General features: G+C 37.4%; 1 protein-coding gene across 2 annotated transcripts; it reads right to left on the bottom strand.

Annotated features, from left to right (window-relative positions):
- Positions 1 to 9,961: 9,961 nt before the first annotated feature.
- Positions 9,962 to 13,314, bottom strand: LOC141559743 (olfactory receptor 8B8-like). Of its 2 annotated transcripts, XM_074297452.1 has the most exons (2): positions 13,305 to 13,314; positions 9,962 to 10,884 (listed from the first exon to the last, which is right to left on the bottom strand). In XM_074297452.1, exons 1-2 carry the CDS (start codon positions 13,312 to 13,314, stop codon positions 9,962 to 9,964), a joined length of 933 nt encoding a protein of 310 aa, XP_074153553.1. The 2 variants fall into 2 exon arrangements, with proteins under 2 accessions (XP_074153553.1, XP_074153554.1); XM_074297453.1 differs by lacking the exon at positions 13,305 to 13,314 and having other exon boundaries at positions 9,962 to 10,921.
- Positions 13,315 to 13,348: the final 34 nt, after the last annotated feature.

Here is a 13,348-nt window from a genome sequence, read left to right as displayed (position 1 = left end):
TGGGAAATCAGAAAGGAATCTTAAAGGGACCTCAACCCCTATCATTAACATGACTAAGATTTCTGAAGTTATACATCTGCATTCATTAGTCAATCTGCTCCAGCCATACGCAGAAAATAACAGAAGCAGAAAGGATTTGAGGGCATGAATATATCTCAACTAGTTGAGACAGCTCTGAAAGTCTTTAATAACTGAGACACACCAGCTGTAAAAGCAGGTAAACAGTGTGCCAAGACTGTCGTGGCAGCTATGAGAGAATCAAACAACTTCTCTAAGGGTTCTTCCCGGTACCCCCATGGGCGGCACTCAGTAGGATCAGATCAATGTGCCTATTGTAAGAAAACAGGGCACTGGAAGAGGGAATGTCCATCCAAAATCGTCCCAGGAATATCCTTTCTCTTGAGGTGACAGATTGAGGCAGCCCTGCTTCTCTTTCTTTCTCTAGACCCTAGAGAACCTAGGGTATCCTTCAAATTGGGGGTCAGCCTGTTGAGTTTCTGGTAAATACTAAAGCCACATACTCTGCTCTAACAAAACCTTTGGGTCCATTATTTCCAAAATCTACTCCTGTACAAGGTGCTACCGGTAACATCGTCTCTTACCCCTGGAATACGCACACAGTCCATCTAAGTGTGGCACAGTTACTCACTCGTTTTTAGCTGCCCATACCCATTACTTGGTTAGGGACTTGCTTCAGAAACTTCAGGCAACCATTTCCTTCTCTGAAGACCAGACTTCTCTAACCTTAAATCCTCCCGGTTCAAAGCATCTTCTTGTTATCCTACCCCTTCAATTTGAACATATCTTAGTGACTTCTCCTAGGTTATCCTTTCCTGCTCCCTCCCCTCTTCTCTCTCAGCTACAAGCAGATTTCCCTCAGGTGTGGGCAGAAAATAACACCCCCCCCTCCCTGGCCTGGCTGCTCATCATGCACTGGTGGTTGTGCAGCTTCTGGCCACTGCCTCTCCTGTATCTGTCAAGCAGTATCCTATGTCAAGGGAAGGCCTCCTAGGTATTTCTGTTCACATTAACCAATTAAGAAATGCTGGTATCTTAGTGACTTGCAAGTCCCCTTAGAACATCCCTTTGCCTCCAGTCAGGAAGCCTGGGTCTATGGACATCTGTCCTGTTCACGATCTAAGGGAAGTAAACAAACAGGTTGAAACTATCCATCCTCCCGTTTCAAATCCATTCCTCAGCTTGCTCCCTCCTACTCACACTGTATATACTGTTCTAGACCTAAAAGATGCTTTCTTTTCAATACCCTTTGCACCACCCAGTCAACCTCTCTTTGCTTTCCAATGGATAGATCCCCAAGGAGAATTCTCAGGGCAGCTCATTTGGACAAGGCTGCCACAGAGCTTTAACAACTCCCCCACCCTGTTCGGTGAGGCTCTCCATCTGGACCTTCAAGCTTTTCTCAAAGAACATTCTTATTGCTCTCTGGTCCAATATATAGATGATTTTCTCCTTGCAGCTCCTGATGAGTCCCTCTGCTTGCAGGCAACTTGTGCCCTTTTACAACTCCTTCAACCCTTAGGTTGCAGGGTCTCTGCTAAGAAGGCTCATCTCTGCCTTCCCGGGGTCTCTTATCTGGGCTATGTTCTCAAATATAGCCACTGCTCCCTGTCTTCCTAACATGCCCAGGCTATCTTATCTATTCTGATTCCTAGTACTAAAAAGCAGGTTGGGGAATTCCTGGAAACAGCTGGATACTAGACTATGGAGTCCTTCTTTTGTTGAGATAGCAAAATTTGTTGACTAAAATGCACTGTATTTCTTTCATATAATATAACAGGAGTACTTTCTACCAATTTTGCCTTGAAGGAATGATCTCTGCCACCCAATAAAGTCCAAACCAAGATTTCTCATGGAACTGTTATAAATTCTTCATATTTTTTCTTGAAAGATAATTTATTAAATTATAGTCTGAACAAGTAACATGCAAGTAATCAATTAACCTGGATCCTTATCACAAATCTACTAAGAATAGCCAAATAATTATTTGACCTTAACCAGTCCAATTCATCTCTTTGATATCAATATTGGCATTTGCAAAATATAGGGTTTGGACTGGATTATCTTTAAAACCTTCTCTTTTACTTTTTTTTTTCTCTTTTTATTATAGCTTTTAATTTATAAGATATGCATGAGTAATTTTTCGGTATTGACAGCTGCAAAACCTTTTGTTCCAATTTTTCCCCTCCTTCCCTCTACCCTCTCCCCCAGATGGCAGGTAAACTAATACATATTAAACATGTAAAAGTATATGTTAAATCCAATATATGTATACATGACCATACAGTTATTTTGTTGCACAAGAAGAATCAGACTTTGAAATAATGTACAATTAACCTGTGAAGGAAATAAAAAATGCAGGTGGACAAAAATTGAGGGAATGGGAATTCTATATAGTGGTTCATAGTCATCCCCCAGAGTTCTTTCGCTGGGTATAGCTGGTTCAGTTCATTACTGCTCTATTGGAACTGATTTGTTTCATCTCATTGTTGAAGATGTCCACGTCCATCAGAATTGATCATCATATAGTATTGTTGTTGAAGTGTATAATGATCTCTTTGTCCTGCTCATTTCACTCAACATTATTTCATGTAAGTCTCTCCAGGCCTTTCTGAAATCATCCTGTTGGTCAGGATGTTGGTCATTTCTTAATCTTTTCTTTTTCTAACATTATGGAATAGAGAATAGTGAGAATTTAATCCTATCACTCATATCTGACAGTAAAAATAGTGGCAGCAACATATTCTCCTTTATGTTTTCTCCCTATATATCACAAAGGCACAAATGAAAATTGAATCCTAGTATCAATAGGAGTCCCATAATTGCCTAAACCATACAAAGTGATCTCTGATAAAGACCCTAGTTTTTAATACACATTTTCCAAAAACACAGGGAAAACATTTTATTAAGTGGTGAAACTGTAGAAAAAAAACAGAGAGAAGGAAGAAAAAAGCATAAACCACTCACAAGAAAGTTTTTCAGTATAACCAGTGAGAAGAAGAAAAATTGTACACACTTCTAATGAAAACAGTTATTAATTTGTGTTTGTCTGTGGTTTTCCTAGTCATTCCTGCCAATCTAACAAATTGAGACAATAAAAGTTCTAATATGGGCAATAGTTAAATAATTAATATGTTAATGATTAAAATAGTAAATTTAAATTATTTAAGGAATATAGTGAGTCAAAATAACTATCATATGTGGGAGAAAGCTATGATAAGACAAAAATAATAACACACTATTAGTGGAACTGTCAATTGGGCTAGTCATTCAGAAAAACAATTTGGAATTATTCTCTTAAGTATTTGAAATGGCCATTATACTCTTTGACCTAAGGGATCTTACTTCTAAGGAATAAACTTGACATAAGGTATTAGAGAGAATAAAAGGAGTTGATATAATTCCAAGGTTACAAATGTGAGAAGCAAGTTGAAGACAAAAGGTCTCATGAACATCAAAATATTCATAGCAGCAATTTTTGTGTAGCAAATAATAAAAAGTAGATGCTCATTATTTGATAAATAACCATATAAATTATAGCACATAAATGTAATAAAATAGTATTCAACCATAAGAATATGAATATGAAAAGTTCATAAAAATATAAATAGATATATAAATTGATGTAGAATTAAGTAAGCAGAACTGGGCAGAGGATTATATAATGACTATAGTAATAGAAAAAGAAAAGAAACTAAATACTATGTAATTATACTAACCAAGAATCTTGACCCTGAAGAAGAGTTAAGAAACTTCATTTCCCTCCCTTATTTGAGAGGTCAGGGATGATAGGTACAGAGTATCCATACATTTTTATTCTTTGTTAATATGTATATAAGTTTCACTGGACTACTTTTTTCTCTTTTGTTTACTTTTTTTGATACAAGGAGTGGTTTACTGGATAGGAGATAGGAGTAGAATATATTCAATAATAAAGGTGATCTTTTAAAAAAAAGATATCAGTAAAATAACTTTAAGTTATAAAGAAACTAATTAAAAGCTGCCCTCATTCTAGTAAATTGAAAAGTATTATACAACCATTCGTATGTTAGTCCGTATGTATATGCAATTCTTTATATGGGAATTTCCTCTAATAATAAAGTTCAAAATCTGTCCATTCATGCCTACCCAATTTGTGAGATTCTTACTTATATTCTTTCATAAATCTCTGCACAGAAAGTGATCCCAATAAATCAGTCAAAAATTATTTATCAGTTATTCTGATGAACATGGCTTTTTTCAACAATGAGGTAATTCAGGCCAATTCCAATAGAAATGGAAAGAGACATCTGCATACAGAAAGAGGAGTATGGGAACTGAATGTGGATCACAACACAGTATTTTCACCTTTTTGTTGTTTGCTTGCTTTTTATTTTCTTTCTCACTTTTTACCTTTTTGATCTTGTTTTTCTTGTGCAGCATATGGAAATATGTATAGGAGAATTGCACATGTTTAATATGTATTGGATTGTTTGCTGTCTAGGGAAGGGAGTAGGGAAAAGAAAGGGAGAAAAACTTAGAACATAGGGTTTTGCAAGAGTGAATGTTGAAAACTGCATATATTTTGAAAATAAAAGGCTATTATTTATTATTTTTAAATTTTACATTTTAAAAACTAGGGGAAAAAACCAAATAAATTAGAGAATAGAAGGGGGGAAAAAGAATTATTTATCAGTTGTTTTGTGCTAGGCCCTGTGTCCAGTGCTGGGATTAAGTTTTATAGTTCAAAGCAGAGTAAAGTCAGGAAGCTTCTCGAACTCTCCCAGTTTCCCTCAAAAACCACATGAAAACAAGTCTCTGAGCAGAGTCTGAGGGAATGAAACCCCTCTGCAGCTCAAGACAGACTGGAAAAACTTCAGGAAATGTCAGTCTCTCTGGAATGAAAAGGATGTTCAGACTTGCTGGTGAGAGGGTCTTAACCATAGCAAATCAGCATCTAAGACCCTCAGTCCTGGCTCAGGAGAGGTGCACAGCAGGGAGCAGCCTCCAGTCCCAGCTCAGAGGAAAACTCTGGGAAACCAGGCTGTTTCCTGAAGAGAGCAGGTAAAGCCAAACCTGCAAACACAAGGGGGCTGCACTCAGAGGTAAGGCTCAGAGCTCACAGGAGGTTTGGAACAGCACCCCCTTTTCCCCAGGATCAGAGCTCCACCACAAAAGTTAAAAAAAAAAAGGAAATACCAAAAGAAAAGAAAATGAACAAGAAACAGAAAAGAACCTTCACCACAGAAAGCTATGATGGTGTAACAAAATGGGAAAAAAGAAACAAAAGCTAACTGAAGAAAATCTCACATTAAAAATTGCAACAGGGCAAATGGAAGCTAATGACTTTGTGAGACAGCAAGAATCAATGAAACAAACTAAAAAGAATGAAAAAAAATGGAAGAAAATGTGAAATATCTCACTGGCAAAACAACCAACCTGGAAAATAGATAAAGAAGAAACAATTTTAAAATTATTGTCCTACCTGAAGACCATGACATTCTACAAGAAATCGTTAGGGAAAACTGCCCTGATAGTCTAGAAACAGGGGAAATACTTATTGAAAGAATCCATCTATCACTTCTGCAACAATATCCCACAAGGAAAACCACAAGGAACATTGTTGCAAAAGTCAGTGCTGACGTTAGAAAGCCAAATAACTGTTCTCAGTGTCCTGAAGGCCTTCTTATTTTCTTAAAATCACATGAATATTAATAAGGCATGCATGCTGTTCATTGATTTGGAGAACTCTGGAGAAGTACACTTAAAACAAGGATCCTTACAGCAAGGTGTTAACTCAGTGTGATTAATGAGATAATGGTTCTCTAGTTCACATATATACTTAGTACTTAGCGTGGTGATGTAATGATTCTCTAGTTCACACATAATCAGAATGCTATAATGATGTAATTGTAATAGGATATTTAAGGGTTGAGAAGGACTGGAAAGGAGACATTCTATCTTTGACCAGCCTCCTGGTGGCTCTCCTGCCTTCATCACTTCTCCACTAAGACCAAGGACTAGGGCTGATCCCGAGGATTCCAGAAAGCTAGCTAGAACATTACAGATTTTTGCATCTTTTTCCCAGTAATACATTTCTGTGACTTGCTTCTTTTGAATATGTAATTTGTAATAAGTTATAGACTTTTCTCCACTGTCTTTTGAATGATTTTTTAAAAGAATATAGCATTCAGTGTCTCTCAACTCTACAGTATCATCAGAATAATATTGGTGTTAAAGAAGAGCTTGTATTTTAGAAAGAATCTTGAGATGATGAATAAAATAACTGAAATTTTCTGATAGAAATCTAATCTGTTTTCTATCTTCTCCAATCCTTGGGCCCAACTCAATAAAAAGTATATATAAAAATTACATCAATAGAAAATTAAAAGAATCAGAGACTACACCAAATAAAACCTAAATCACTCTCTTGGCAAAGTCATAATCTTACCAGACCTTGAAACAATTCATTATGACTGAAGATGCAGGATCCCACCCTGTTCAAGACACTGTCTAAAATACTGTCATGGCAAAGAAAGATACCATACATAGCCTGAGAATAGCACATCACACTCCAAAAGAAGAGAGAATCTCAAATAAGACTTTGATAGTACCAGCCTTCAGAAATTCCTTGTGGGAATTTTAAATATATATGTATATAGTAAAATGGAGCTCTAGGAAAAGTGCAATCTATATATCACAAAAGCTTTTTGCTTTATCCCAATGCCTGCAGATGGGAGAAAGAGAATAAGCTTAAAAATTATAGTTCATATAAAAAGCCTTAGAGGAGGGCAATGCATTGTGAACACTTTCACTCATCACAATTAAGACATAAGGGAAAATAATTCCTAGGAATTCATACAGTGATATATTCTGACGAGCCAATGACAGACATAAGGGAAAGACATAAGGTACAGCTGCTACACACCATATTCCAGTCATAATTGGCCTCTCTGCCTATATTCACACCACTCTCTCTCATCAGACACACCTCCCAGAGAGATAGAGAGAGAGTCTGCTCTAATTGATGCTTGCCCCATTCCTATTGTCTGACTCCCCTAAATACCATAACAGAAATACCAGTGCAATCAACTGCCACTCAATCCAGCTGCCTCCTACAGCTCATGTCATGGTAGCATCCCAGGAGAATGTCCCATCTGCAGCACAAGATACCACCTGCTCTTTCTGCACCCCACATTGTCCCCTTCTCATTTTCTTACACTCTTGAAAGCTCTGTGATTCCTCCATTTCTCTATGAAATCCAAGATATACCTTCATCTCACTCACCAAATGAAATGACCAGAAAGATATGAATGAACATTTAAAAATGTAAATGAGGATCTGAATCTTTCATTTTGTACTTGTATAGGTGAGAACTAATCCTTTTTAGGTCTTTGAATTCTATATCCCTTGGAAACTTATCCTAATTTGCTCCTTCCTTGAATCACATATGCTGAATAGGATTGCCTAAGATTGCCAATTTGAGAGCTTTGCCTACTGATTTTCATTTGAGGGGTAAGATCTTCTGATGAAGGACATAAAGGGAGGAGGGAATATAAGACAGAGGCACAGGTTTAAGAGAGGGATGTGACAAATGTTCATTCTTAACCACATAATTTTGCAGTAGCAGAGCTGATGATTGTTGGATTCAAAAACAATCTTACTGGGGACCTGCTCTTAGCTTACCACAGTCCATCTGAACTTCCTCTGAGTCCTTCCCCTCGAATATTTGCTTTCAATCATTTATTCCTGTACCACAAATTCTCTGCTTTCTCTTCTTCTTACTACTTCCTATATAGGGAGATAAATGTTCTTCCAAGAGTCATTAAAATTTTAAACAATCTTTTTTATAACTTAAGAAGTGAAATAAATCATTCAAGATGGCACAGGGGATGGAGCATTGACCCCGGAATCAGCAGACAAGCCTTATATACTTAACATTTCCTAGCTATATGACCCCAAGATGTGTCACTTAACTTTTATTGCCTCACAAAAGAAAAAGGATAAAAAAAATAAAATAAAATTACTACATGTCTGTTCTTTCTAGATGCCCAACACTATTCTAGGTACTAAAGATACAAAGACAAAAAAATGAAAAATCCCTGCCCTAAAAAGCCATTTATATGCTATCATTGGAGACAGAATACAATACAATACAATACAATAATACAATACAAAGAATGACACAATGCCTACTCACAAAGAGCTTCCATCCTAATGGGAGAGACAAATATAAATCACACAGCATAAACATAAAGTGAATCTTTATATACATATGTAAACATATACAAAGTAGTTCCATACAAGATAGTTTGAGAGGAAGAGCATTAGCTTTGGGGGGATCAGGAAAGACCTTGCAAAAGGTAGCACTTGCACTGCATTTTAAAGAAAGAAAAGGATGCTTGGAAGCAAAGTTAAGGAGGGAGTACATACCAGGTATGTTATACAGCCAGTTCAAAGATATGGAGATAGGTGGTGGAGTGGTACGTGTATGAAATAGAGAGAAGGCCAGTTTGGTTGGATAAGAGAAATTGGGCTGGGGTGGGAGGAAAAGTAATATCCAACGACACTGGAAAAATAGATTGAGGCTAGTCTATTAAAGGCTTTAAAAGCTAAACAAAATATATTTTAATTCCAGAAACAATACGAAGCCACTAGAGTTGATTGAATAAGGGAATCACTTAAGAAAAATTACTTTACCAACAATGTTTAAAATTCTAGAAGAGCATCTTAAATGGGGAGATACTAGAAACAAAAATAATAGTCAGGAAGCTCTTACAATAATCAGGCAAGAGGTAATGAAACCTCATCTATAATATTATGTGATGCTATGACCCAAGGTGACAGGTAGGTGACTCATTGGATATCGTGTAGGGACTGAAGTCAGGAAGATTCCTCTCCTTAAATTCAAATCTGGCCTTCAACACTTAGTGGTGCCCAGCATTCCTGAGCAATGCACTTAACCTGTTTGTCTCAGTTTCCTCCTCTATAAAATGAACTGGAGAAGGAAATGCAAACTTCTCAAGTATCTTTGCTAAGAAAACCCCCAAATGGAATCACAAAGCCTCAGACACAACTGAAAAACAAATGTACAATGACAACAATAAATGAACTAAGATAATTGTTGTATAAGTGGAGAGAAAGGATCAAAATAAGATTTGGCAAATAACTTGATACAAGGTGAGAAAGAAAAAGGAATTGAATTAATGCCAAGCTTACAAAATTGATATACAGAAAGAGCATGGTGTCTTTAACAAATAGAAAGAAACCCAAAGAAAAACCTCTTCCAAAAGTATGAGGGTTTTTTTCCCCTGGACCTCTTTCTAAAGAGTTGCATGCATTTTTGTGACAAACATAAGCATTCATTGGGGGCAGCTAGATGGTGCAGTGGACAGAGCACCAACCCTTCTGAAGTCAGGAGGACCTGACTTCAAATTCAGCCTCAGACACTTACCACTTACTAGCTGTGACTCTGGGTAAATCACTTAATCCCAATTTCCTGAAGGAAGGTGTATTATTTAAAAGAACATTTCTGGAGAAAATTTGATAAAATAAGAAATTAGTTTGGGCAGTTATATGGCATAGTGGATTAGAATTCCAGACCTGGAGTCAGGAAAACCTGAGTTCAAATCCAGCTTCAGACACTCACTATCTGTGTGAACCCTGGTCAAGACATACCTTGTGGAAAATGGAAATAATTACAGCATCTATCTCCTAGAATTGTTGTGAGGATGAAATGAGTTAATATTTGTAAAGTTCTAAACACAGTTTCTGGTATATAGTAAGTGCTATTATTATTAGTTTTAAGGCAGAGATGGACCTTTTTGAGAGAAGAGGTTGATGTTTCCTTCCTTCCTTTATAAAGGAAAATCATTTGGTTAAGAAGTCTCCACAAAGGACTTTCAGTAAAAAAAAAAAAAAACAGAACCTTTGGTCCATTTGTTGACACTAATTCTGATATTATTCAGAATATTCTTCTATTCAGGATTTTCCTCATGGCTAATTTGACATCCTTGTTCCTCAGGCTATAAATCAGAGGATTCAGCATGGGCACCACAATGGTGTAGAACACAGAGGACACTTTTCCTTGGCTCATGGATAGAAGAGAAGAAGGTTTGAGGTACATGAAAGCCCCAGATCCAAAGAAAAGAGAAACAGCAATTATATGTGAGCTGCAGGTGCTGAAAGCCTTGGACCTGCCCTCTGTGGAGTTGATATGGAGGATGCTAGAGAGTATTAAAGCATAAGAGATAAAGATGGTGACAGTGGGGACTCCAATGTCAATGCCCACCACAATGAAAACAACCAATTCGTTGACATAGGTGCTGGTGCAGGAGAGCTCCAGGAGAGGAAGTATGTCACACATATAGTGATTGATGATGTTGTTGCTGCAAAAGGACAGTCTCAGCATGCTTCCTGTGTGGGGCATGGCACCAGAAAACCCCATCACATAGGCACTAAATGCCAGCAAGGAGCACACCTGATAAGACATGGTGATGTTGTAAAGCAGTGGCTTACAGATAGCAACATAACGATCATACGCCATGGCTGACAGAAGGAAGGACTCTGAAACTACAAAGAAACAGAAGAAATATAGCTGAGCCATACATCCTGAATAGGAGATGATATTTTTCTCTGACACAAAATTCACAAGCATCTTAGGTATAATAGATGAGGAGTAACAGAGATCTACAAAGGACAGATTGAAGAGGAAATAGTACATGGGGGTATGGAGATGAGAATCAAGACCAATCAAAATGATCAAGCCTAGGTTCCCCAGCACAGTGACCACATAGATCCCAAGGAATAGGAAGAAGAGAGGGATTTGGAGCTCCGGTTGGTCAGTTAAACCAACAAGGAGAAACTCTGACACTGAGGAGTGATTTCCTGTGTCCATTCTCCTCATAGAAGAATCTGTGGAGAAGGAGAAAAGAATCACATTAGAGGGCTGCCTATTTCTCTCCCAATCTATTTGTTCATTGACAAGAAGGGAAATCAATCTTGGAACTGGGTTTTTGCTGAAGTCAGCTTAAACCAGCTCACCAGAACTGAGTGTTAAATTTTCAGTGTGAACATTAACATATCACAAATGGGCAAGTGCTAGAAATCAAGACTTGATTAATTCTCTTGTTAGTTGTCTAGACTTAAGAAAATGATGGAGAAAGTGTTAGTAATGAAGTTTAAACCTTAAAGTATGCCCTGTGTACTTTTTTAGGTGATTGTTTAAATTATACTAACATACTACTGCTCAGAACCCATCCCCTGTCCTATTGAGTCTAATATGCCTTCCACAAAAAAAAAAAGTGACTCATTGTTTTCTGTAACCATTTTAGAGACAATCTTTTTAAAAGAGAGAAAATCATTTCTCTAGAATAAGACTTAGGATGCTAGATCATTTTGATAACCTTCTAGTCCAACTCCTAGTATGAGTGAGACTCTAGATTCAGAGTCTTTCTTGTACCTGACTCTACTAGAGTGAGGACCAAAAGCCATGGTACCATTTTGGTAAGAAGGAAACAGCATATCTGAGTTGCTCACTGAGCAAAACTAAATGAAATTCAAAAAGGGAAACTTAGATCTCTCTCCATAGAAAGTTTTCAGAGCTTGACTTAACAAGAGCTATTAAATAATACCTTCTAGGGGACAGCTAGGTGGCAGCTGGGTGGCGCAGTGGATAGAGCACCAGCCCTGAATTCAGGAGGGCCGGAGTTCAAATCTAGTCTCAGACACTTAACACTTCCTAGCTGTGTGGCCCTGAGCAAGTCACTTAACCCCAGCCTCAGAAAAAGAAAAAAAAAAGAAAAATAATACCTTCTAACTAGCTGCTCTTCGCTTTTCTCAGTCCCCTAGGATTCCACAATGGGTTTGGAAAAAGAAAGTAGGGAGATTAGTTTGAAACATACCTTACTTCTCCCTGAAGATATCAGCATTGGGTCTTTTGAATCTTTACTCGCAGAATGCCAGAGAAGAAATGGTTTTGATGAGATTGATGGTGTTTTGGCTGTTTTCTAGACCATGGACCTCAGTTAAGAAATTCTGGGAGACATTCTGAGAGAATAGCCTCAATTTCAGACGAGGCAAAAGCCCAGAAGGTCCTCTCCAGCTTCAGACACAAAACCAGTCATGTCACTAGAATCTAGATGCAAGGAAATTTAATTGGAGTATAGAGATCTCTGAGATCTCAAAAAATGCACTGACATTCCCCAAGGATATCCAGATTAAAGCAGAGGGAATAGAAATTACTGATAGTGTTTTACACTCTAGACTGTGAAGCTCCCTTGAGGTTTAACCTTGTACTCAAACTTTTTATTGCACTATGAGATTGCACATCCTCCCATAAAAAGCAGGTGAAAATATCCTTTGTCCCCTGCTTTTTTCCATGATCCATTACTGTCAAAAAAAAAAAAGGCTACATCCCTATAGGAGTTTTTTATTCTTACTCCATTTCCAATTAATTTCTCTGTGACTGTTGCATAAGGATATAAAAATTACAGATAAAAGTTCTGTTTTAGCTGAATTCCCAAGAGAATACCAGGAAGTGTGTATATCCTGCATTTATTCCTAACAATGTAGTAAAGAAGCTGTGCCCAAAATTATTTTTCTCCTGCTCAGAGGGGGGAAAAACCACTATTCTCCTCACTCTCTTTTAAACACACTGGTGTCTAATAGCTTCAAAAAGAGTTAGAATGTCTTTATCTTCCATTGTTTTAGATCTTGACATTTCATCAAACTACTACACAAATATTGGAGATGTAAATTTGTTCCAAGAATGGTTGAGAATAAGCCTGGTCTACAGATCTCATACCTGTTGCTCCTACCATATACTCCAATAAAATTTTTAAGAAACTTTCAAAGCTAATATTTAGGGAATTATAGAATTCCAGAATCAGAGATTTAGAAATCATCTCATCTGGCCATTCCAGAAGCCATTCAAAAATATCTCCAGCAAATGGTCATTCCAGGTTCTGCTCAACAACCTCATGTGGAGGATCTTGCTACATAATAAGCAAACCCCTTCATTTTTAGACAGCTTTAATCACTGGAAATTCTTTCTTATATATGGTCCCAAAATCTCTCTCCATCCATTATTCTGAATGGGAATGCTGTTGGCTGGGGAGTGAGAGAAGCAGTGCTGTGGTGGTACTGATGTTTTACATCTATTATCTCATTTAATTTTCATAACAACCCCAGCAGGTAGGTGCCTTTATTCTTTCTATTTTATAAATAAAGTAGCTGAGGCCCCAGTGGGCTAAAAGCTTTGCTCAAGATTAATCAAAGAATTGTGGTGAAACTATGCCTCAATTAACTTGTGAACATCAAGAAGAAGCTGTCCTCGCTGAACAAAAGGATG

The sequence above is a fragment of the Sminthopsis crassicaudata genome, chromosome 3 (genome assembly GCF_048593235.1).
Source record: "Sminthopsis crassicaudata isolate SCR6 chromosome 3, ASM4859323v1, whole genome shotgun sequence".
NCBI lineage: Eukaryota > Metazoa > Chordata > Mammalia > Dasyuromorphia > Dasyuridae > Sminthopsis > Sminthopsis crassicaudata.
This window is presented reverse-complemented; position numbering and strand designations above follow the sequence as displayed.

Bases quoted from the DNA above. Each gene is read 5' to 3' on its own strand.
- LOC141559743 (XM_074297453.1), bottom strand. From the start codon at position 10,903: ATGAGGAGAATGGACACAGGAAATCACTCCTCAGTGTCAGAGTTTCTC.